The following is a 25,614-nucleotide window of genomic DNA, read 5'->3' as shown; positions in this document are numbered from 1 at the left end:
AGATGAAGGCACTACACACAGCAGCAGGAATAAATGTCACACATGAAACGCAGAGCAAGCAGGAGTATACACATAGGAGTGAACACTGAGTCCACTTCTGTAAAGTTAAAAAATAAGGCCAGAGATCGCTAACATACAGGGCCGTGGTTACCCTGGGACAGCCATGTCACCTCACCACGAAGCCCACTCAGGTGGAAATGTGACAGTTGTCAAAATTTTCAGCAGTTTTTCTAACATCAAATCATATTGAGTATCATTCTAAATTTTAACATTTCAAGTAGCTATTTTATAATAATAGATCATTTTGTATATTTTGAACACACTGAAGTTGACCTTTTTTTTATTTTGACAGAGTTAGTGAGAGAAAGACAGAGAGAAAGGTCTTCCTTCCGTTGGTTCACTCCCCAAATGGCCACCACGGCCGGCGCTGTGCCGATCCAAAGCCAGGAGCCAGGTGCTTCCTCCTGGTCTCCCAAGTGGGTACAGGGGCCAAGCACTTGGGCCATCCTCCACTGCCCTCCTGGGCCACAGCAGAGAGCTGGACTGGAAGAGGAGCAACCGGTATTAGAACCCGGCGCCCATATGATATGGGATGCCAGCACCGCAGGTGGAAGATTAACCAAGTGAGCCGCGGCCCCAGACCCTGAAGTTGACCTTTTTAAAAACAACCAGACTCCACATATTCTCCCAGTGATCTTCCCTTGTCTATTTCCCTGTTTCTTCCTGCTCTCCCCTCCTTACACCAAAAATGCCAAACCACTGGTGACTGTTTACCCATCTTTCAAAATAGCATGATGGCATAAAAATCAACTAGTTTGTTTAAATAACAATATTAAATTCCATGATGAGCTCATGAGCTGTTGTTTCATAGTTCATGAATATGCTTTTTCAAAGCTGCGAGTTTTTTAAAAGAAAATTTATTTACTTATTTGAAAGTCAGAGTTACAGAGAGAGGGGTCTTCCATCCACTGGTTCAGTCCCCAAATAGCTGCAATGGCCAGAGCTGGGCCAATCCAAATCCAGGAGCCAGGAGCTTCTTCCAGGTCTCCCATGCAGGTATAGGGGCCCAAGCACTTGGGCCATCCTCTACTGCTTTCCCAGACTATAGCAGAGAGCTGGATCGGAAGTGGAGCATCCAGGACTCAAGCTGGTACCCTTATGGGATGTTGGCACTGTAGGCAGCAGCTTTACTGGCTACACCACAGTGTGGGCCCCCAACGAATTTCCTTTTTTTTTTTTTTAAAGATTTATTTATTTATTTGAAAGAGTTACACAGAAAGGAGACACACATACACACACAGAGAGAGAGAGAGGTCTTCCATCGATTTTTCACTCCCCAACTGGCCACAACGGCTGGAGCTGCACTGATCTAAGCCAGGAGCCAGGAGATTCTCCCATGTCCCCCCTGCAGGTGCAGGGGCCCAAGGACCTGGGCCATCTTCCACTGCTTTCCCAGGCCATAGCAGAGAGCTGGATCGGAAGTGGAGCAGCCGGATCTCGAACCGGCGCCCATACGGGATGCCGGTACTTCTGGCCAGGGCATTAACCTTCTGTGGCACAGTACTGGCCTCAACGAATTCCTTTTTAAATTGAAGGACAAAGGTTTCTAGTGGCCCATTGCTGCTTAGCATCAACTTGTCGGGGAGCACAGAACATACTGTCAGTAGAGCATGCGTTAAGTCACAGCACACTTGTGCAGTGGAGCACTGTGTAGCCACTGAAAACTGTGGCTGCTCGTCTTCTAAAGTGGCTCTTCTAATACAGATCCCATGGCAGTGCTGTGTGGGCTCTGAGATGTATGATTATATATGTATTTTTTAAAGCAAGATTTAGAGATTTGTACTAGCTGTGCAAAAAAAAAAAAAAAAAAAAAAAAAAAAAAGAGGGGACTCACATGTCTGGATTTCTCTGTGCTACATCTCTAAAAGGACACTGGAGAAACAGGCAGCACTGGTTTCCCCTGGGGAGATTGGCAAGCTCAGGGACAGAAAGAAAACCGCACACTGTTTGCAGTTTGGGTCCCCCCCCCCTTTCTTGCCACATGCATGTTTGTACTTTTAAAAAACGACTGAAGCTTTTTGGCACCACCTACATCCCAATTGTAAGAGCATAAATCCCACTGGTCAGCCTCCTGCTGCAGACCACCCACCCACTCTGCAGAACCACGTGCTCCAAGACGAAAGCCGCAGGGGCAGCTCCGGAAAGCCCACTGTTGTGCGGGCTAGGAGACAGCTGCCCTGCAGAAGGCTTGATGGTGACCCCAGTGCTGAGGCTGCTGTGTGCCTGCCATGTGTGCTGGAGGCCGGAATTCCCGGCGACCCGGGGCCCTTTCAGCCCTGCCCATCTCAGCTAGGGAGAGGGGCGCGTCGTTTCCCACTGAGCTGCTCTTTGTGGAGCCAGAAGTTAAATCTTTGAATGTAGAATGCATGCCTGGGTATTTGTATTTATTTGTGATTTATGGCCCATATAATTCCAGAAACAAATTGTGAGAAAGCTTACTATATTGCAGATTGGAAATCAGTAAAAGAAGCTGTATATTGGTTAGAAACTTTTACAAGCACCTGGGGCAAGTTAATTACTGGTTGAGCACTGAATTCAGCTTTGAATTTCTTGGTACATGAGGTGAAAATGGGGAATATAGAGTATATGGTTTTCTTTCTTTGGAGGCAAAAAATAGTACATTTTGTCTAAGGAGATGGACATTTTCCTGATAATCATTTCAAGAAGGAAATTTGAATGCAGGACCCTATTAAAAACAGGATGACCGAGGGCTTCTCTGTGAGTAGTGCCAATCAGGGTGTTAAAATTAGCTGGTCCAGTGTGCCAAATCACACAAAATATAAAGTCCCATGTGAGTGTCAGAGCCCACTGAGCTCGGCCTCAGTGGCTACCCCAGTATTCCACACTGTCCTCTCGTGGGGCAACAGTCTCGTCCTCCTAACACTGGCTTCGGTCTTGCTCTTCCTGAGTTTCCTGCAAGCTATGGTTGGGGCTGCCTTTTGGGAAAGCAGACCCGGCCGTGCGCTGTCAGGGCTCACACCTCTCTGCTCACAACTCCCAGGTCCCTTTGGTCTCGTGATAAGATTTCCAAATCCTGCCACCTCCTGCTTCTGCCAAGCTGTCTCCATTACTGCCTGGGTCTTTGCCTTTTCCAAGTCCCTCGTTCTGGCTGTGCAGCCTCTGAGCATCTTCTCCTCTCTCTGACAGGAAGCTCCTCCCGCTCAGGGCTTCCTCACCCTCGGGAGCCCCTGCCCGCCGCTGCCTGTTCTCTGTCTCCCTGGCCCTCATCTCCCTTGAAACGGCCTTTCTGTGTCTGTCTCAGGCTGTTTTGTGCTGTTGTCTGTAGCAGAATGCCATAGAGTGATTGATCAAGGATAGAGTTGTATCTGGCACCTCTGGAGGCTGTGAAGTCCAAGATTGTGGTGCCAGCATCTGGATAAGCCTCGCTGCATCCAAGCATGGCGGCAGGTGGAAGGGCGAGTGGGAGCAGCCGCACTCCCAAAAGTCCTTTAAACAGTGGCATTAGGCCCGACCTGAGGGTGGCGCCCTAAAGCCCTCCCACACTGTTGCCTTGGGGGCCTAAGTTTCCAACACAAAAATTCTGGGGGCACGTAGGACCCTAACAGTGATCTAAACGTGCAGCAGCCTCCCTCCCCAGGGAATGTGGATCCTGCTATAGCATTGCTCTCCAAAGTGCAGATCTAATCCCATCACTTGCTGGCACCAAGCTTTCAGGAGCTCCCTGGTTCCTACAGGATACAACCCATACCCCATATTTATCCCTCCAACCACCTGGGCCCAAGCTGCACTTCCAAACTCACTCTTGTTTCTTTGTTTCACTCGGTTCTTGTGAGTTCCTGTGCCATGGCTAGAATGTAACATTCAAGGCTCCTGGCTACCCTGTTCACTCAGCCCTTCTCTGCTTATGCCAGGCCTGACCATGCCTTTCCTAAGACCTCCGGCTGAAAGTGGTGTCTGAGTTCTTGTCTGAACTTGGAGTGCCTTTGACATGGTACTCATCTTCTCCCTGAATGATAGTTATTTTATGTACTCGTCTCCCATGTTAGTTTGTAGCTAAGTCCTATGTAGTGTCTGGCATGAGCCTCACCGAGTGGGTAGGTAATTAAGATGTGTTAAATGAGTGGCAGTTTGTGCCAGTTATTTTGCATCTTTGTAGAGCAGGCTTTGATCAGACGCATCTCTTTTCCAGTGCTGGTAATTTCTAGGAAACTTTGAGTTTTTATGTATGTTGCACATGGCTCCATCACCTGCAGGGTCTCCTATTCTTACAGACATCTCTCAGGATGTGTGACTGTGAATCCAGGTCATATCCTGCCTTGTGCACATATTTCACAGGTGTTTGCCAGGACAGAGCGTTGTTACGGTACTGATAGTTGCATGCCATGTGACATTTCCAAGGAAGACTGAGAAAATTGGCACCTTCTTCCCAGAACTGGCGGCCTTGACCTTGTTACTGGAACAGCAGCTGCTCACTAACCTGCACCTCCCCTGGGGGTCTGCCCTGGGCAATGCTGCCACTCCCCACTCCTGTGACCACACGGTAACTCCGCCTCACTTCTTTCCAACAGGCCGATTTGAACTGCAACATTCAAGATGATGCTGGGGCTTTTTATGGTGTCACCAGTCAGTATGAGAGCTCTGAAAACATGACAGTCACCTGCTCCACCAAAGTCTGCTCCTTTGGAAAGCAAGTAGTAGAAAAAGTAGAGGTAAGTCGTCCTCTGTGTTCCAGAAACCTCGATCCAGGGCAGCCTAGGGCCTCATCACCTTCATGGGTGCCAAGAGTTGTCCTTTTGGGTGGCTCCTCCTTCCTGCCCCGACCTCTCTCTCCCCCTGCTTTGCCCTGTTACTTCTAAAAAACAACATGGAAGCACCTGTAAGAAAGAACTGGGAAGTCCCAGGCCCACCCTCTGTGTGTCTGAAGTCCTCCTGCCTCAGCTTCTGGGGTGCCCTTGGAGGGAGCCCTGCCTGCCACCGCCACCTCCCAGGCCTTGTGGACAGCAGTCAGGGTGCCATCCAGCCAATGGACACCAGCCTGCCCCAGTCCTGACACCTTGCATTCAACTGTTGCTTTTACCATTTATTTTAATAGTTTTAAATAACAGGCAGTCTTCAGAAAGTTCATGGGGAAAAGGTGTATTATAAAGCCCACTATGCATAAATTTCAATTTTTTTTGCCTCCAAATAAACTGGTCTTTTAATTCCGTTTTCCCGCAGACTTTCTAAGTGCTCACGTTCTGTTTCTAGATTCTGATTCTTCTCCTCCCTCCGTTTGTGTCCACACGGCCCAAACCCTGTTGAGTTCCCCGTAGTCATTTCCTAGTGTATTCTACTCTCTGCCCAGGCAAGAGGATCCCTTTGTCCTCAGACCTGCTCTAAGCTGGCGGTCAGCACTTATTGTTAGGAATAATGAGATTATTTTTAAAATGTGAAGTAAAACAAAACCTTGTTTTCTCAATCTAATTGTATTTGCATTAGATTCAGATATTATTTTGGGAAAGTTGATATATTACTAAAATTAAATCTTTCCAATTATGAATTTATTTGCATTCCACCTCATTCTCTATATTTTAATCAAATGCTATAGTTTTCATTATATAGATTTGTCTGCTTATATATATTTCTTAATACTGTATAATTTGTTATAATTTCTCGTTTCTAGATTTTAAGTGCTAGAACACAGAAGAGCTCTTCGATTTTGCAGTTTATCTGTATTGAAGATTGGCATTACAGATCTAGCTTTAATACATTTGCCTTGAAAGTTCTCTTAGTTAACACCAAGGATTTTTTTCATTAGATTCTTGGGTTTTCTATGTATAACATCTTAATGGCAGCAAATAAAACAAATTTTTATTTTTTTAATATTTATTTATTTGATAGAGTTATGGAGAGGGGAGAGATTTTCCATCCACTGGTTCACTCCCAAAATGACCACAACGGCTAGGGCTAGACCAAGCCAAAGCCACCAAGAGCTTCATCCAGGTCTCCCAGTGGGTACAGGGGGCCAAGCACTTGGGCCATCTTCTGCTGCTGCTTTCTCAGGTGCATTAGTAGGGAACTGGATTAGAATTGGAGCAGCTGGGACTCAAACCTGCACCCACATGGGATGCTGACATTGTACACCACTAGGCTGGCCCAGAAAATGTCTTATTGTACCTATTCTATTCCAATGTTTAGCCACTTTTGAAAATTATCTTCTCACTTTTTATTTGCTAAAGCAGTTATATAAACAAGTAATCACACAGGTAGGCATTTAGTGCAATGGTTATGGTGTCACTGAGACACTTAGATTGCATATTTAAGTGCCTGGGCTTGAGCCCACGCACTACTTCTGAGTCCAGCTTCCTGCCAGTGCAGACTCTGAGAGGCAGCAGCTGATAGCTCAAGTCAGTGGACCCCTGCCACCCGCAAGGCAGACCTGGATTGAGTTCTTGGCTTCTGGCTTTGGCCTGGCTCAGCCCCAGCCATTGCAGTCATTTGGGGGAATGAATTGGTGTATGGGAACTCTCTGCCTATCACAGACTCTCTGCCTTTCAAATAAATAAAGCAAAGAAGTAGTTGATGGTAGGATCCACATATTGGGGCATCAGCTTAGTATCCAGTTAGGCTGCCACTTGCATCCCATATTGGAGTGCCAATTTGAGTCCTGTCTGTTCAACTTCCAATCCAGCTTCCTACCAGTGCACTTGGGAAGGCAGTGGAAGATGGCTCAAGTACTTGGGCCTCTGCCACCAGTGTGGGAAACCAGGATAGAGTTCCTGGCTCTTGGTTTCAGGCTGGCCCAATGCTGGCTCTCTGCAATATTTTTGAAATGCCACCCCGGCAACTCTTGCTTATGACTTTTCTGGAGTTTGTTGACATACATTGAAGTTATACTTCCCTGTGTGGGAACCATTACTGTAGGAAGTTCTACTTTGGATACATTGCTGGGTCCTATTTGCTAATAGTTTACATAGAATTTGTACTTCTCATAAGTGATATTAGTCCATACTTTGTTATAACCTCTTCATCAATTTCAGTGTTGAATGTTCATTCGTTTCAGAAAAAGAATTGGCATGCTTATCTTTTTCTGTCATCTAATGTAGTTCCAGATAATATTGGAAATACCCTTCTTGAAAGGTTGCATACAACTTACCTCTGAGATTATTTTGTCTTTATGCCATTTAGAAATGTTTGTTTTGTTTATATATTTATTTGAAAGGTGGAATTGGAAAGAGAGAGATCTTCCATCTGCTGGTTCAATCCCCAAATGGCCACAACAGCCAGGCCCGGTCCAAGCAGAAGCCACAAACCTAGAATTCCATCTGGGTCTTCCACATGGGGGCAGGATCTTAAGTACTTGAGCCATCACCTACTGCCTCCCGGGATGTGCAGTAGCAGGAAGTGAGATGGGGAGCAGAGAACCAGGACTCAGATCAGGCAACTCTGACACAGGATGCATCCCAAGCAGCCGTTTAACGCAGTACACCATAGCACCACTGCTCAGTTTTTCAGGATGTGTATTCAGTTCAGTGGGTTTTCAGCTTTAATGGAGGACTGTGAGACTGCCTCAGTAAGTTGCCTTCCAGCATAACTTCATTGTGTTCCATAGGTTTGATGTATCTCCCTTTTCCTTGCTATGGACGTAACTCCTTTCTGATTCTTTTTTGACCCAAGGTTATTTAGAAATGATTTGTCTTTTTGTTTTTTAAGATTTATTTATTTATTTTACAAGTCAGAGTTACAGAGAATGAGGGAGAGACAGAGCCAGTGGTATCTTCCATCCTCTAGTTCACTCCCCAGATACCACAGTGGCTAGCACTGGGCTGAGCTGAAGCCAGGAGCTTCTTCGGGGTCTCCCATGAGGGTGGCAGGGGCGCAAACACTTGAGCTGTCCTCCACTGCTTTCCCAGGCACATGAGCAGGGAGCTGGATTGGAAGTGGAGCAACTGGGACACAAACCGGTGCCCGTATTGGATTGACAGCATTACAAAACACAACACCAGCCCAGAAGCGATTTCTTATTTCTCAGAAATTCCATGAGATCTGCAGGCTGCATATGTACCAGTATTGTCTCTATTTGTTGGTTTTTAAAACATAAACAACTAGCACTTAGCTCACGATCAGTCTGCAGTAACCAATTCTGTTTAACGTGGAGAAGCTAGTTCCACTAGTTGGTGGCCTGTGAAGCCTTTCACAATGCAGAGGGATTTTCTTTGGCTCTGTGAAGGATTGTAAATTGCTCTCATGGCCTCCAGGTAGAGAAACACTAAGCAGGTAGAATTTTTTTGTACTTTTCTAAAAGGATCTATTAACTGTTCTTTAGAGTCGTCATCTTTCCAACTCTTTCTTTTTCTTTATAATTTTAGAAAAAAAAATGGATTCTTTGCATGGCAGTAAACATGGAGATAGGGTTTTTTAAAAATTAGGTGCGTTGCATAAATAGTATAGCATAAGGCAGATGATTCAAGTTGTAAAATGAAGTGCTTGTGCAGGCAGTCATAGCTGTTTCATGTTTCTGTTAAGTCAAAAGTCTAAAATCGCTCAATCCTTTTTTCCTTGCAGACGGAGTATGCAAGGTTTGAAAATGGCCGATTTGTATACCGAATAAACCGTTCCCCAATGTGTGAATACATGATCAACTTCATCCACAAGCTCAAACACTTACCAGAGAAATATATGATGAATAGCGTTTTGGAAAACTTCACAATTTTATTGGTAACGGTTTCGTCTCTTTCCTGTTTTGGCAGCCTCTGCCGTGAGACATGTTGGCGAGAGTGTGGAGGGCGGGTCGGGGAGGCAGCAGTGCCCTGGCCAAGGGAACAGACCAGCCCCTGGGCCCGAGTGGGCGGTCCATGGGTGAATTCACAGCATTCGCAGGGCTGATTTGGGCTGGATGGGGACGTCTGTCTATAGAGCAGCCTGTAGTTCTATGTATCTATAGCGCTCATTCAGTTGCCTAACAATACCTGATGGCTCCAGTTCTCAACTGCATGCCTTAAAGAGAAATGCAGGACTTGTAAGAACTCCTGATGCCTGGGCTGTGTCCTTAACCAGTGCATCCATGGTCTCTGAGCATAGGACCAGGCACGTGTGTTCTGATTGTGAGTTCCCCAGGTAATTGCAGCATTAGCCATTGGTCTCAGCATCAACATTGCTCGCAGCCTTCAATGAGGCAAAGGCTGAGTCAGAGGGCTTGCGCCTCAAACCCACCTTCCTTCAAGAAAGACTTGCAGGCCAAGGCCTTCTAAGAAGTAACCACAGTAACACAGGAAACTCTGAATTCTCAGTACCTGGAGAAATATAAGTTAGGATGGGATGCAGTGACCAGGAAGGGGGAGAGAGTACTCTTCACAGGCAGAAAAATCTCATCAAAAGTTAATGGGCAGCCGAACGGGAAGAACGAATGACAGCATGGTAGGTTCATGAGCAAACTCACCGGGTCCATGGACAGTGCTGGGTGTGTGTATGTTTCTTTCTCCAGTAGTTCCTGGAAGCTTCATTTGGAAAGGTTATTAGGAAAGTATTGTCCTCGAAATATGTTTATAAAATATGCAGTAATGGGTTTCATACACTCATTTTAAAAAAATTACTTGATTAAACTGGAAGGAATATGCCAGAACAAACTTAGTGGGCACCATTTGCTAACAGGGGCAGCAAGGCTGTATTGTGGTCAGTTACTCAGTCCTCCAGAGGCCCACATTGTCATTCTTTGTCACCTGGGTTAAGAACTAGAATACTTAGAGCAGGAATTCTTTCTTTTTAGGTTGGTTGACTTTTATGTATTTGAAAGGCAAAGAGACAGAGAGAGTTTTCATCTGCTGGTTCACTCCCCAGGCATCGAGGGCTGGGCCAGGCCAAAGCAAGGACCCAGGAAGGCACAGGAACTTGAGCCATCACCTGATGCCTCCCCAGGTGCACACGAACAGAAAGCTTGAATCAGGAGCAGAGCCAGTAACTGAACTCAGGCATTCTTCTAAGGGATGAGGGTGTTACAAGTAGCATCTTTTTTTTTTAAGCTCAGGAATTTTTTTTTCTATTTTTTTAAAGATTTATTTTGTTTCTTTGAAAGAGTTACAGAGCTAGAAAAGAGAGAGAGAGAGGTCTTTCATCCACTGCTTCACTTCCCAAATGGCCGTAACGGCCAGAGTTGAGCCGATCTGAAGTCAGAAGCTTCTTCTGCATCTCCCACGTGGGTGCAGAGACCCAACAACTTGGGCTATGCTCTGCTGCTTTCCCAGGCGCATTAGCAGGGAGCTGGATCAGAAATGGAGCAGCCGGGACTGGAACCGGTGTCCATATAGGATGCAGGCTGGGGCTTTAACCTGCTGTGCCACAGCGCTGATCCTGCCAAGTGGCATCTTAACTACGAGGCCAAACGCCCACCTGGAGACAGTGGTTGTCAGTAGTGTGCTAATTTGAATAAAAAAGGAAGGGCTCTTTCTCAATCCCTACTGCAAGCCCTGATTTATAGCTTGGGCTTGCTTCCATGGGACAAATATGCTCTCCAGATGGAAAATCCCCTAATTTTTAAAAAGATTTATTTATTTATATGGAAGTCAGAGTTACACAGAGAGAGGAGAGGCAGAGAGAGAGAGGTCTTCCATCTGCTGTTTCACTCCCCAATTGGCCGCAATGGTCAGAGCTGTGCCAATCCTAAGCCAGGAGCCAGGAGCTTCATCTGGGCTTCCCATGTGGGTGCAGGGGCCCAAGGACTTGGGCCATCTTCCACTGCCTTCCTAGGCCATAGCAGAGGTCGGAAGTAGATCAGAAGTGGAGCAGCCATGACTTGAACTGGTACACATATAGGATGCTGGCACTGCAGGCGGCGGCCTTACCCACTAAGCCACAGCGCTGGCCCCAAATTCCCTAATATTTAACTGTGACTCTCATGAGCCAGTAGGTGCCAGTGTCTGTATACCCCCTATAAAACAAATAAGTGAATAAAAGTTTAGAACTCTCTGCATATTATATTCATCCAGGAAACTCTTTTTTTAAAAAAAGAAAAAACATTTATTTATCTTTACTTGAAAGTCAGAGTTACACAGAGAGAGGAGAGGCAGAGAGAGAAAGAGAGAGGTCTTCCATCTGCTGGTTCACTCCCCAATTGGCTGCAATGGCCGGAGCTGCACCAATCTGAAGCCAGGAGCCAGGACCTTCCTCTGGGTCTCCCATGTGGTTGCAGGAGCCCAAGGACTTGGGCCATCTTCTACTGCTATCCCAGGCCATAGCAGGGAGCTGGATCGGAAGTGGAGCAGCCGGGATCCAAATCGGCGCCCATGTCGGCTGTTGGTACCGCAGGTGGCAGCCTTACCCACTACGCCACAGCACCAGCCCTGATCCAAGAAACTTTTAAAAGACCTAATGCCTGTGCTCTGAAAAATAAAATCAGAATCTCTGGCAGTGGGGCCAGCATTGTGTTTCTTGTCTATCTGTAAAGATCCCCAGATCACTGTGGTCTGCGGATGGGATTGAGACCCACTGTCTAGGTGGGGGTTGGTCAGTGAGCTGCAGGGAGTCTGAGAGCTCACATGTGAACAGCATACAGCTGGCAAACAGTTTTGCATGTAATTCTCAGATGTGCCATTGCCCCTCTAAAATTTAGAAACCCACAGTCTAGGGGAAATTGGGCATACACATTCTTTAATAATTCTTCTCTAACCATCTTCAGGTAAAAATCGAGAAGTTCAAGGACTGTGGTGCTGGCAGGTAGTCGGTGCATGTCTAACTGGTGTTCCCTGTTGCCATTTAAGAACAGCTGCACTCTCTGAGCATTCCGATGAGCAGAGGGACTGTACACGTCTCAGGAATTAGCCAAAACTCTTTGGGGTGGATGGCTACCCTTCCTCCCTCTCTGGGAACGGATCTCAGCTGTCTCTTACAAACCAGGCCTGTGTCTTGTTTCTGCACATTACAGATGTCTTTAGTCCATAAAACTCCACCTTGCAGAGTACAAGGCGCATAAATGCAGCCTAGAAAACCGTTCCCCACGAAGCCCATGGAATACCCCCATGTAACACGTGAATTCAGCCAGTATAACCGCCCAGAGAAACCATCCAGTTAGACTAATTTCCAAGTCTGTTGTTAATCACTGTCATTGAATTTTTGCTCAGAATAATATTGTAACTTTAGAAAATCTGAAATGAAGCCAGCACTCATGGTTTATGAAAATGAAACCTTCTAGTTGATGAGTAGGAGAAGTTGTGCTTTCTAACTCTGTCCTGGGGTGGGAGGGTACAGGTGCATGGCCAGGATGGAAGGGTTGAGGTGTGTCACCCGGTACACCGGATACAGAGCCTGTGTCCACAACACCAGTTCCAGACCATGCTGGCTGCTGGACTGGATGTTCTTGGTTTGATCGGGTTCATTCAGGGGTTGAGCTGACTGCAGATGTGGGGCCCTGGTGATAGCAACTGACCAGAACTGAGAAGACAGCAGCTAAGCCATGGGCCCCATGTTTCAGTCATGTTCCGACATAAGAAAGATTTTTTTTCTTTCTCCTTTTGGATCATAATCATGAAGCTGAAACTAGATAGGATCTTTTATAGAAAGCTTGCAAAAGAGTAGGATAGGCTGTAGAGGATCCAGGCACTTAGCTAGACAGACCCTTTGTAAACGTAGTGTTACAAAAATTTTCCCTGCAAAACTAGGAGGTTAGTTTTGTTCTCATTTTATGGATAAGAATGTGTAGCTTACCCCAGGTCACACAGCCAGTGACAGACCTGAGTTAAGACTTGAGTTGAAAGAAAAGACACTTTCTGGGGTCGAGAAGTAGAAGGCTTGGGTTAAAGACACAGACGTAGTTTGGGACCTCTGCACAAGTCATCTGAAGTCTGCAGCCATCAGTTCCCCCGTGCATGTAAAAGCACAGGACTCAAGTCTGTCCACCTCAGAGGTTGTCACGGAGAAATCTTCAACTCCTTCAGCTTAACCATGCAAAGACTGTACTAGCTGCCAGGCTGCAGTGCAGGTAAAACCCAGTACCTGCCTCCTGGTAACTCATGGCCCAGTGGAGTGGAAAAGGCAGGCAGTGAGCATTCGGCGATACGAGGTGGTGATGGCTGCACAGTACCTGTGAAACAGTCACCAAGGAGATACGGGGGAGCCGGGAGCTTCTCAGGGCTGTGAAAAGGTGGTATTTGCATTGCCTTAGTGGATAAGCAGCTTGTTTCTGAGGTTTACTCCCGGGGGGGGAGGGGGTGTCACGGTGACCTGGACAGGTGGAGCAGCCCTCCTAGAGTCTGCTGAGGGAGGCAGGCATATGTGAGGCTGTCACTAAATGGACAGAGATTAACACTGGCTGATGTCTCAGGAGAGGGTCGAATAGGAGGGCTCACCCTACTCCTAGGTCAGGGAAGGGGTCTTGAGAAAGAAACAGTAGAGAAATCTGCCAGGTGGAAAGGCACCCTCAGCTTCCTCTCTGTCAAATCAGAGTAAAATTGGCACTCATAGGGTTATTGTCATTATTACATGAGACAATCTAGGTAAAGCATTTAATACTAAGCAGATGCATGGTAAGCACTCAACACATATTGACTCTTACTATGTGAATTATTATTCAGTCTGCAGATACTTCTGAAATGACTGTGGTGTGCCATCCACTAAGCTATTACTGGGAAACATGGTCCCTGTTCTTTAGGAACATGTAGTCCATTAGATGAAATGGGCACTAAAAACAAAACCCAGTGCAATGAGAAATGCCATGAGACTCTTGTTTGGCCAGGAATGGTGGATGATGTATGCGTGAGGGAGGCTCACTGGGTGAAGCATCCAGCAAAATTAGGCCAGTGACAAACTGGACCGGGCTCTCACATTTAGTGTTTGCAAACACTCTCCCAGCTGAGCAAAGCTAAGTCATGGGAGCATTTGAAGTAGGGATGTTAGGTGCAGTGATTTGCTTTTTGAAAGTTCCTCTGAGAATGCATGGGAAATTGAGACCAGAGTGGGGAGAGGAAGGAGGCAGTGTCCAAGTGGGGAGGAGCTACAGTGAGGTGGGCCAGAGAGCTCATGGTTGGAACGAAAGCCGGGGATGGCTGTGGATGTGAGTAAGGAAGAGAGGAACTCAAGGTGTAGGACTCAAGAGAGGAAACGGACGAATATTTCAGAATATTGTTTGGAAGATGAAGCCCGGATCCCTGGAAAGAATAACCATCTGATGCGCTTCTGCCTTCCCTGTGGTCTTTTACGTGGCAAATACTTTCATGGGTTCAGACACTGCTGACTGATGCAGCAGTGAGCAAGGCACGCATGGAACTTAAGTCTGCCACAGGCCATTGTGAAACGAAATTGAGCAAAAGTTTAAGGATAAGATAGGAAAAAGAATACTTTTTCATTGTTCTCACCACAAGAATGAATTGATGAGTATGTTCAGCAGACTGATGTGTCTGCAATGTGTCTGTATATCCTCTGCCACCCCCATCAGTATATTCAGTTAAAAACAGAACATTGCAATGGACAGGAAACAATTGCCTAGGGTAAATGACTTTACTATGGGACAGAATAGAAAATTGTCTCTGTTGTAAAGAAAGTGGTCCAAGGAAAACCAAACACATGAACACACTGATTCTTGTGGTCTCCTTGGGCTCAGACTATGGGGGAGATGCTGTCCATAGGCCATTCTTGCACACAGTTGCCAAGTTTACATGGGATTCGAGACAGGCTGGTGGGAATGCAGAGTGAGGCAGGACAGAGCTCTGCTGATTCTCTGGTTGGACTCCTGGCAGTTGCTCTCCCATCCGATCCCCATGGTGGTGGCACAGATGGAGCATGCGTGTTCTGTCTGATGTGGCATTCTATCAGTGAACCTTTCTTCTTTCTTTAAACAGGTGGTAACAAACAGGGACACACAAGAAACTCTCCTCTGCATGGCCTGTGTGTTTGAAGTTTCAAATAGTGAACATGGAGCACAACATCATATTTACAGGCTCGTAAAGGACTGAGCGTGGTTATTTATATATATGGATATCTGTATATACACACACACACACATCTGTGCACACACACACTCTCTCTCCACTCTTGGACGACTGACTGCAAACCTCACCACACAGGGAGGTGCCCTGGCCCTGAGGTCACCCCGACTTTTCTAACTCCTGTTTGAGTGAAGTCATTTTTCCGTGTGTTGATACTATCATTGTAGCTGTGAAGTTCTGGTACAGTTGTAAAAAGAGAAATCGATTTGTTTCTATGTGTCCTTCAGATCTGCAGCCCACAATTCCTCGGGAAAGGGGAACCTTAACCCATGTCTCTCTCTGCAGAGACCCTGTTTCTGATTGTGGTAGAAAATACTGAGACAGAGCATTGGCCATGGGACATTTCCAGCCTTTATACAAGTGTATTTTGTTCTCTTTTTTCCAACATAAAATTCTTCTCTTAAGATACAAGTAAAATTAATCTTTAAATATAAATGTAAATTAGTACACAAAACTAAGAACCTTTAGACTTATCTTTGTAACTAATTACGGTGGAAGTTATGAAAGAATGTAATTCACTAAATTATTTTTTAAATGAAACCTTTCTTTCTTTTTGAAACCAAATGTTAAACTATAGCCTTAAGAAATGTTTGGTAGAAATATCCTAATAAGACAAATTTGTACTTTTTTTTTCTCAAGGTGAAAACTAATCTCTTAATCCATTAAACTCTTGAACAGGTATTACAGAGGAAGAGAGCTTCACCCCTTATCCTTAACATATATAGTATATTTAAAAATATAAAATTGTATTGTACTAATGTGATGATTGATAATTTAATGAAAAAGAAAAGATGGCTCTTTTGCAATAAGTAGATAAATACTGAAAAATCTAAACTTACAATGTTTATATAGTCATATGTGTGCAGTTATATTTTATATGGACAACCAAATTTTTTATGAAGAGTAAATATTTGAACCACTGAAATTTAGTAACAAAATTAAAAAATTGGCCTGAATACTGCACTGCAAAGGACAGAGAAACCTGTGGCTGGGAGAACATTTATCAGCCAGACGAGTAAAAGGCTCATCAGTTTTAGCATCTCTGCTCCCCAGACAACTGCAGGCACCCCCGCCGGCTGGTGGAGACATTCATTCTTTCTGGTGGCCCAGCGTGCAGATCAGCCTGCTGGAACTGCAGCTGTATGTGCACAGGTGTACAGAGGTCAGAACACTCACTCACACCTATTCAGTCCTCAGTTTGCTAGGTGCTGATATGTGTGTATATCTCAGTCTGTGTCTGCAGACTTAGCTGGATTCTCTGTAAGGAATTCTGTGTCCTTGACGCATCTCGGTAAGTCCCAGTAGTCCCCATTTGACTTAGGTTTAAGAGGCCCCGCTGTCTATCTCTGACCTTTTCAAATACGCTCATCCAGGAGGTTCTCAACGGAACTTTCCACTGCAGATATTCCAAAGCATTGCCCAGGCAGAGGTGGATTGATGCAGCCACTTGTCTTGGGTTCTTTCCGAAAGTGCTTCATTGGGAGAGGGAACGGGGGAACTCTGCTCATCCCCCAACTTCCCGGAGGAAAATGATGTTTATAACCACAAGGACTGTGTTAACACAGCAGGACATGAAGTAAAGTGATAAGTTGTAAGACATGTCCAGATGTTTTTCACCAAGCTAGCAACAAAAACTTAGTTCTGCTGCATCCAAGTAGCACGCATACCCCCTTCCTTCTCCCACCATCTGCCTGGACGCTGCTTGTACATTGTCCAGCATTTCTTGGTCAGGAGCATGAGTGTGGCTGGCTTGCAGCAAAAAGAAAACCACCTGACGGAGCCTGAGCTCCCCCAGTCACTGGGGAGATGGGAGGAGAACGTGCAGAACCCTCCCGTTCTGGAGTGCACATCCCTCCGTGCGACTCAGCTCTGTAAAGGGACTGCCTTTGCTCATCTGGTCTTCAGTGTAAGCTGCTAGGCTTCCTTTGCAGTCTCCACACTTTCATTGACTTCTCTTGGACACCCTTTTCAGGGTTATTTCCTTTGCTCCACTCTTCTAGGACCCAGGTTAGGTGAATGGGTACAGAGGATGTCCTATGACTGAAAGCCTGGCCGTCCCAGAGCTTCAAGGGGAGAGAGAACTGCTTCCTGTCCCCATCCATGAATAGACTCTTCTGGGCTACGCAGAGGCTCCTGAGATTTCCTTTTCAAAGCACAAAAGGACTGCTACCCAGGAAGACCAGTGAGGGGACACGGACACCCTGATCGGCTGACCTCACAGGATCAGGCCGGGTCCTGCTACCTCACTGCTCACATCTTCCTCTTAAACAGCTGTCAGATTTTTAGAAGTTTGCTTCGGGTGTTCTGCAGTGTTCTCCAGGAGAGAGATATACCTGTCCTAACCACCGGTCCAGTTTCCCCCAAGTCTTGGGCTCTTGGGCTCCTTCCCAAATTAGACCCTTGGCTGGCATCTGTGTCATGGCGTCTCTCTGAGTCTCCCTTTGGTCCTTCTTTCTATACGGCGGTCTCCTTCCCGTCTCTTAGAAGCTTTCTTAGCCGTAAGGAAGCCTTCCCAGGGCCCTGTCCTCACTGCTCTCCTCCCGGTGCTCTGTTTCCCAGTGACCTTGCGATGCCTGGCTGGTGTCAGGACCACCTTGTGCTTCTCTGCAGAGTGTGGAGGCTGATGTCCCACCGGGACAAGCTAAAGGCCAGGGCTCTGGCACATTGCTACTTCTCCATCACAGCAAGAGACCTAAAAGGAAAGCAGGACTTCTGCAGCATGTGTCCCAGAGTTCCAGAATGTCCTCACTGCCTGAGACCAGGCTCTGTCAACGTCGGCACCATTGTCACTGGACCAGGTGATGCTTCGTTGTGTGGGGAACTGCTGGCACCCTCAGCCACCACACAGCAGCCCCTCTTCTGCTGGCTGTCACAACCAAAAACATCTCTAGCTGCTGCCAAATGCCTCCGCACTCTGTGGTCCAGATCTGCCGCCCCGTATCTTAGAGGTCTCTCTGACAGTAGCTTTTCCTTCCATCTCACTTTGAAAAAGCTTCTCTTCTGGGAGCCTTGTTCAGGTCATCAAGAGGCAGATAAATATTAATCACATGACGTTGTGTCCATGTTTCGTGCTGTTTCAGTCCTGGTGTTTTGCAGTCTCGCTGTTGCTTGAGTATTCTTTCTCTCATCTCTAGGGAAGTTGAGAATGGCTGGTCCCCAGCCCTATCGCTGACTCACACCTATACATTGCTAATTTGATCCTCATGCCTTAGCTTATTGGAGTTGAAAAACAATTCCAGCACTTGTCATCATTGCTCACGAGCTCACGGGTCTCATGATCAAACCTTGAATTATCTTAGTGCATTTCCCGCAGGCTGCTTGGACGTGCTGCCTTATTCTTCATGCTGTTTGTACAATATATTGGAACCTCTGACACTTTTTACCCCTGTAGAGCTGAGGAGGGAGGGCTCAGTTCCAGAGGGGACTTGAAGAATTACTCCTTCTCCTGAAAGAGAGCAGTCTCCTGTTCTTCGTTTTGTGGAGAAAGTCGGGTTCCAGAGTAGACAGGCTTGCCCAAGGTCCCCTGGATGGGGAGTGGCAGGACGAGGGGGAGCACTTTCCTGGGGCTCTGGCCAGCTTCATCCCTGGCCTGTCCTGTGCAGGCTGTTCTTCAGGGCTGTGCGCTTACATGAGCCCTAGGAGTGTGTGTTCAAAAGAGGGGGCAGTTCCGAATGCCCATGCTGCTTCTCACGTGGGTGTGTCCTGTTGCACCGCGCCTCTCTGAGGCCTCCACAGCAGGCAGGAAAGCTGCTGAGCCTTTTCACTTCGTCCGGGGACAGTTTTATCTGCCACAGGTGCTGAGTCGAATTCCTCTTTGCTAATCAGTCCCAGCAGCAAATCCTGCACCAGCCAAAAACAGCCCCCGTTCCAAGCACTTGGGGTTAAAAGTCCCCCGGTGACTTTGCAACCCAAGTTTTCATTAGGTTTTACTACTGTGGTGGCTTTAGCAGTTGTTTTTGTACAACCATAAATTATTTAAACCGTGTGTGACCGTCAGTTTTACAACAGGTACCTATGATTTGTATAATTTTGTGTATGCTCTGGTACACTACACCTGTCCTAGCAAAGGGCAGAGCGAATTCTGTTTGTTGGTCTTCACACCTGTGACTTCAAGAGGACGTGTCTGCATTGCTGATTTCTTCATGTTGATGTTTCTGTGGCAAAGCCCTGCACAGGTCGTTTCTGAAAAGCCTTAAATCTCCGAGATGTTGCGTGTAGGGTCTACAGTGCAAAAGGCTGCCTCGGGACTGTGAGCCCTTTTGTAAGCTGGAAGCGTTTCTCTTACTACTGTTAACCTTTTTTAGAAAGTTTTCAATTCAGAGCTGCCAAAGCGTTCCAGTAAGCAGTGCCTTAGTAATACCTTCGTCGTGCCGCCAGCCTTTTCTTGCACCTGGTCTCGGTGTTCATGTCCTAATTGGCTAATATCTGAAACAGAACAAGCAAAAATGATCTCCACCTTTGATTTTCAAGCCCATTTCTTCTCCTGTTCCATAGGAAACTGACGACTGGATCTAAAACCTAAATAACACAGGTCAGTTCCTTGCCCGCCCTCTCAAATGTATATACCAAAACAAAAGGTTGCAACTTTAGTTTACTATGAAAAGCTAATTGTACTTTTATTGTTGCCTTTTAAATCCACGACCAAATACTTAGCTATTTGTGAATCTTCTGCACTCAGCATGAAAGTGCCTTTGGTTTGAGATTCCAGCTTAGAAAAGTGCTGCCATCCTCACAATAATTTGTAGAGAGACCAAAAATATTTTGAGATCACCATAATGCCTTTGGTTTACTGGGATGAGTAACCGGCTACAGGCCTCTGTTCACGAGAGCGCATCGTGGCCGCCTCCTGCTGTGCGTCTGTCTGCCATGGGCACGCCCACCACCGTCACCACCGCCACTCATCCATAGTGCACTGCAGCAGGAGCGACCCGGAAGCTGTTCTGTCTGTGCGCCGCCGGCCGGCCATGTCACTTCCGCTCGTCTCTCAGCCCTGCATCCCGGCGAGGGACCTTCCGCACAAAGCAGAGTCTGGGCCGGTGGACTGATGTCGCAGCTTTCACCTGCCGGCTCCGTGTTCAGAGACTTTGTTTTCCATTCAAATGACAGTGCGCACTTATCTGGTTTACACAGTGACACCATTTTGAAAGTTGGAAGCCTCAAACCGAGATGAGCGTGCAGAACAAAAAGGCGTTAGGGTCATTACAATTGAAGTGTTCTTCTTAAGGGCAAACACGTTGCCTCTGAATGTTGGGAATGAGTGTGCTTCGAGAACCTTCCAAAGAGCACCTTTCACAATTAGGCATTTTCCAAGAATGTTCTGGCCCTCAAAGGGGCAACTCTTTATAGAGTCTGTCTTGGAAAACTCAACAGCAGAGTGAAAAAGACAAGAAGGCTGAAACACCAGCCCCTCCCCCCTAAAAAAGCCAAGGACAACAAGATTTTTCTGTGCTTATATTAAAAAAAAAAAAAAAGCATCCAGCATCTTTGAAAATAAGCCTCTAAGTTTTTAATATGTAAATTTTGTCTGTTTCTGCCCGGTGTCTTTAAGAATAACCTCACTGGGCTCTGAAATTTCAAGAGTGATTTCTGTCCACTCCAAGTTGTGAGTATTTATAGAAATTTTCTGGGGGAAAAAAAAACACCCAAAAACATACCATTTGAAAAAAGGAAAATTACTCCACACAAGTTGTAGTTAGCTGCTTGAATTCTCAGCTCCTTCCTGTCAGTTCTACACAACTTGGAAGAAATTAGTGAAAATACTTCTTTCCTGCTTCTCTTTTCAGCTGCCATGTACCTTGCTAGACTGTAGTGTTCTCTCATAAGCTCATTGCTTACCGTGCTAGGAATGAAAACTTTTTTTGTCTCAAATTTATTGCATTGCAAAGGAGGGTTTACTGAGGTCATGCATCGTGAAATAAGATGAAATATTTGTATTTATTGTCCTGCTTCCCAAGCTTGTTTTACTCCGTGGATTCACATTGGGTCACTTGTATGCCGCACTGTATCGTTTTAGAATTTAAAGTGGTGTTTTTGTTCCCGCTCGTCCATCATTAAATGTGATCAGATTCCACCTTGCTCCAGCTGACTCTTGTCTGCCTTCCATTGCAAGATTATTTGTCCTGTCCCTTCTTTGAGAGAGGCTGACAGAATTGAGTGTAAATCAATTGGAAACCATTCTGATTTTTTTCATTAGTCATTTCCTGTGATTAATTTCACTGTGTAAATTAGATATTAACTGCACTTCTTTAAAAAAAAAATCTACGTCTCCCTGTTACCTCCTTGGAAGGTTTTCTTCTGTAGGCTCTCTTTCAGTGGGCTCACGACTGCAGACAAGGGGTAAAAGGAAAACAAAAACAGTACGTGCCTGAAAAATGACAAAAAAAGTTTTTTGTAACATTTAAAAAAAAGAAAAACCTGAATAGCCTTTACTTCTTTAATACGCTTCAATTTTATGTGACATGGTTTTGGCCACATGTGTTTGTTCACATTCTAAATGACTTTGTGGGATTCTCACAGTCTGCGTCTCCGTGTCCCGTGTGTAGACAATGGGCTTGTGACGTAAGCGTGTCATCTGGTCAGTGGCTCCTTTGATATTGTACTGCTGCTGGGGCTGGGTTTGGGAGCCTGCCTTTGGCTCACTGGGCTCCTCTTGGGTAGATTGGAGAGATGGGGGGTGGGGGTGGGCAAATTCTCACACATGTTTTCGTAATCTACTTGCAGAAACTTTGAAAAGGCATTTGGTTAAACCTCTTGGCAGTACAGTATTTTGTGTTTGTTAACGTTTGTGTTTAGGTACTGGTACCTTTTTGTTTAAAAATGTTCTCAGTGTTGGCTTTAAAGTGAATTTATCTTTAGTATGATAGTTATATGAAAATTATAGGGTTTGTGTGCAGAGAATTTTTTTATAAAGTGCTTTGTAAAAAAAAAATGTATTCTAGCTTTCGCGGTACATATGTGTGATAACTTTAATATCCATGACAGTTAAGTGCAATTATTTCATCACTCTAAAAATGCTATTTTTGTGTCAGTTCCTGCAGGTGTTTTCATGTCTTTGCAAAGTGACACATTTTGATGCCTTCTTGATAAAAGTGGTAGACATTTTGTAGCTTTCTAGAAACTTTGTATTCATACGGTATCAATGAAAAATAAAGAAAATGAAAGTGTGGGTCACCTTTCTTATCTGTGAAACGTGTATGTTGTTGAGAATGAAATGTGCGTCTGTTGTGGGTGATTGTATGAACAACAGAGTACAGGAGGTGGAAGCCTGGATCACTTTGAGGGAGTCCACCGTTGGAATTTTAGGTGCTGTGTCTCGCAGGGTTTCACTAAACACACACACTGATCAGTCAGTTCCCCTTGCCTGTTTGTCACTCCTAAGTCCCTCACTTAAAAGGACAGGAATTTTCCAGAGTAACTTGTCTGTGGATCCCTGAGAGGCCACGTTGCAGGTACTGCGGCTGGACCCTGGAAGAAGCAGGACAGCAGCCCCATGGCACTGGGCATTTGTTGCTCACCCAGCTTGCTGGGCACATGCCAGGAACCCAGGATGGAGCAGAGTTTGAGGGTACAGCAGGATCCCTGCCTGTGTGGGGGCTTTCATTCCCAGCAGTCAGATTTCACGTGGAGTTGTGACCTTCTTGGGGCTCATGATTGGAGTGGGCAGCAGGTAGAGAACGGTGGATTCACTACATGTTGACCATTTGAGCATGCTTCGGAACAGTCACAGAAAACGGAATTTGGAAGTTATTTTGGTGAAAAACGTTTAAATCCATGCAGCTTTTTGGTAATAGGCATTTTCTATTAAGGTCTTGCTCATGAAATATGTTGACACAATGTATATACATTGTGTTCTTTAATTCTCACTATAGTCTCAGTAACAATATTACCCCGAAACAGGTTCAGACAGCATAGCTCATCCAAAGTCAGGGCTAGAAAATGATGGAGCCTTCAGTAAGTTTGTCCTGTCTCCATCCTACACCGTTGGTGCTTGCATTTTGGCTTTCTGCACCATGAAAATAGTTGAAGGCATGGGAGAATTCTGGCTTAAGGGGAGAAGAGCTTTTTTTAAAAGATTTATTTTATTGGAATGGAAAAGTGGGAGAGAGAGGGATCTTCCATCCACTGGTTCAATCCTCAGATGGCCTCAATAACTAGGGCCGGGCCAGGCCAGAGCAAGGAGCTTCATGCAGGCCTCCCATGTGGGTTTGGAGGCCCAAGGACTTGGGCTGTCCTCCATGGCTTTCCCAGGCCATTAGCAGGGAGCTGGACCAGAAGTGGAGCAGCTGGGACTGGAACCCGCTGCTCATATGTCCCCCACCCCCTCACCTAGGCCACAAAGCCAACCCTGAAAAGAACTTCCTTAACACTGAACATCTCTGACGATGAGATCAAAGGCACCCTGCAATGCTTGGGTGTGTGAACCACACCTGGAGGGTCTTGCTTCTCCGTGTTCTTTAACATCTGGAGTCAAGCCTGCCTGGAATCTCGTGAAATGTGCGTGGGAAAGTGTGAACAGAGAAGATCACACCGGCTGCCCTAAAAGCCTTCAGCAAGCCCTGTTAGGGATGCTGTTGTCCAGAGTGGCAGAGAGCAGTGGGAAAGTGTAAGGAGTGTTTTGTAGAGTCCTGCTGCCGCCAGGCACTTTGGGTGCCCCACTTTCCCAGTAGGGGAGTTGCCGCCCAGAGGGGTTGGGAGGCACGAAAGCTGCCTCCCTGACAGTTCTGGCTCTGCCCCTCCCTACGTGACACCTTTTCTCCTCTAAAGTCACTTCTGCCTGACGCTCCAGCCATCATGAGTTCCGCAGAGAGTGGCTGTGTGACGCCATGGAGTAGAGATTGGGCTTGTGGTGAGGTCAGGGAATGAACGTAGGGATCCCCTGTCCCAGTCAGTCTTCTCCGCCTTAGTGCTTCAGGGCACCAGTGAGCATAGCAGCTGCTGGAGAACATGTGTGCAGCTCATACCATCCGATAAACCAGTGTTGGGTAAGCCCAGGAAGCCTTAGAGTTGATAAAACTGCCTTCAAAGATACCCTTGATCGGTTTAACATAGCTTCTGGCAAACATCTAAGTTGTCAGAACCAGCAAATAGTCCACTGACAACCTGACTGCACCTGCAGCAAATATTCTCCTGTTTGCTTTGGCTTCCAAGAAGCTCGGACTTAACATCTGTGCTTTGTGCTGTTGATAAAGAACCAACTAAAACATAAAGGTACAGGAAGATTAAAAATAAATGAAGAGTATATACCAACAAAACACTAGACAAAAGGGAACTGATAGAGCTTTGTGTATCATGGCACAAGGCAAAAATTTACCTGTCGCTCCCCCTCTTCGCGGAGGAACGACACTAAGCCCTACCTAGGCTTCATATCCGAGTCACGGCACCATTATGTCGCTCCCCGTCTTCATGGAGGAACGACACAGGACCCTGCGCTGTTCTTTTGTCTGCTCGGCCCTTCCCGGGTTGGCTACTGTCCCTTCCACCTCCGTGGAAGGGCGGTTCCCCCTGCCACTTTCCCCACTTCCGCAGGGGAGCGGCACACCGCCGGCCGGCTCTCTTGGGGGCTGCACAGGTGTTCCTTCAGATAGATGTTCCTTGTGCATGTTGTCTCTCTCCTCCTTTATGGTCCTCTTCCACCAATCCCAACTCTGCTACCCACACGCCGAGTACGCTGCTCTCCTGCAATCAGGAGCAGGTCCTACAGTTTATTGGTTGAACTGGAGGCAGCTGTGTAGAAGCTGCTTCTCCCTTCTCAGCGCCATATTGTGGGAGAGCAGATGCATAGAATAAGTCTTAATTCCAGTAACAGTCTAGTCCGGGTTGCTCCCCACATTTACCAAAGTAAACAAGGATTGCTTCAAAATAGTACAAGTTTCAGTTAACCAGGAAGAGTGAAGATGCTAAACTTTTATACTCCTAATACCTTTAAATTCTGTAAAGCAAAACTTAACACACTCACAGCCGAAGTGGGAGTTTTTAAAATAAAACTCATTAAAGCCGATCAAAAAAGTAGATTGGTGAGGTTTTGAGCAACATACTCAAACCTGATTTTTAAAATACAAGGTCATGACCCCAACAATTAGAGACTATACCTTGTTTTCTAGTACACGTAGGATTTTTATGAAAACTGACCATGCCCAAGACCAAGAGTTTGGAAGCGATTACCCCTGTACCCCATCTAGCCCACTGCCTGCCTATGTTCATACAGTTCTATTGGAATAGAGCCATGCTCGTTCTGTGACTGCTTTCACAGTAGATTGGCAGTGTTAACTGTAATGGAGACTGTATAACTCATGAAAGCTACAATGCAATCTGTTCCTATACAGAAAATAACTTGTCAACCCCTCATCTGAAAGCCAACAAGCAAGGTCTTATATCCAGTGGTCCTGAGAAGATAGCCGTTTTTCATCATCAGTGTATAGATACTCCAACAATGGCTGTAGGTCCCTTTGATGTCCTTGAGTGGGATTGTAGTACCCTCAAGAGCCCAGGCTTCCCCTTTGGTCAGTAAGTGCCCTGTGGGGTTGACAACAGGCTTAGATCTGGGAAGAATGGTTAAGGAATGGTGATTTTCCATTGCAACAGGTGACATCTCCCTTGATCTTGATATTTTATGTTTAAGATGGCCAAGCATCATGGGTAGTGG

At 46.1% G+C, this 25,614-nt stretch overlaps 1 protein-coding gene across 20 annotated transcripts in view; it reads left to right on the top strand.

The window, feature by feature from the left end:
• TEAD1 (TEA domain transcription factor 1) overlaps positions 1-22,147 on the top strand; it is a 281,048-nt gene extending 258,901 nt beyond the window's left edge. For all 20 annotated transcript variants that reach the window (XM_070073221.1, XM_051851597.2, XM_017345459.3 and 17 more), the window contains 3 exons: positions 4,590-4,730; positions 8,566-8,718; positions 14,826-22,147. In XM_070073221.1, the coding sequence (XP_069929322.1) occupies positions 4,590-4,730; positions 8,566-8,718; positions 14,826-14,939 (408 nt within the window). In that variant the 3' untranslated portion in view covers positions 14,940-22,147. The remainder of the gene's footprint in view (positions 1-4,589; positions 4,731-8,565; positions 8,719-14,825) is intronic.
• Positions 22,148-25,614: the final 3,467 nt, after the last annotated feature.

Source organism: Oryctolagus cuniculus, chromosome 1 (genome assembly GCF_964237555.1).
Source record: "Oryctolagus cuniculus chromosome 1, mOryCun1.1, whole genome shotgun sequence".
Taxonomy (NCBI): Eukaryota; Metazoa; Chordata; class Mammalia; order Lagomorpha; family Leporidae; genus Oryctolagus; species Oryctolagus cuniculus.
This window is presented reverse-complemented; position numbering and strand designations above follow the sequence as displayed.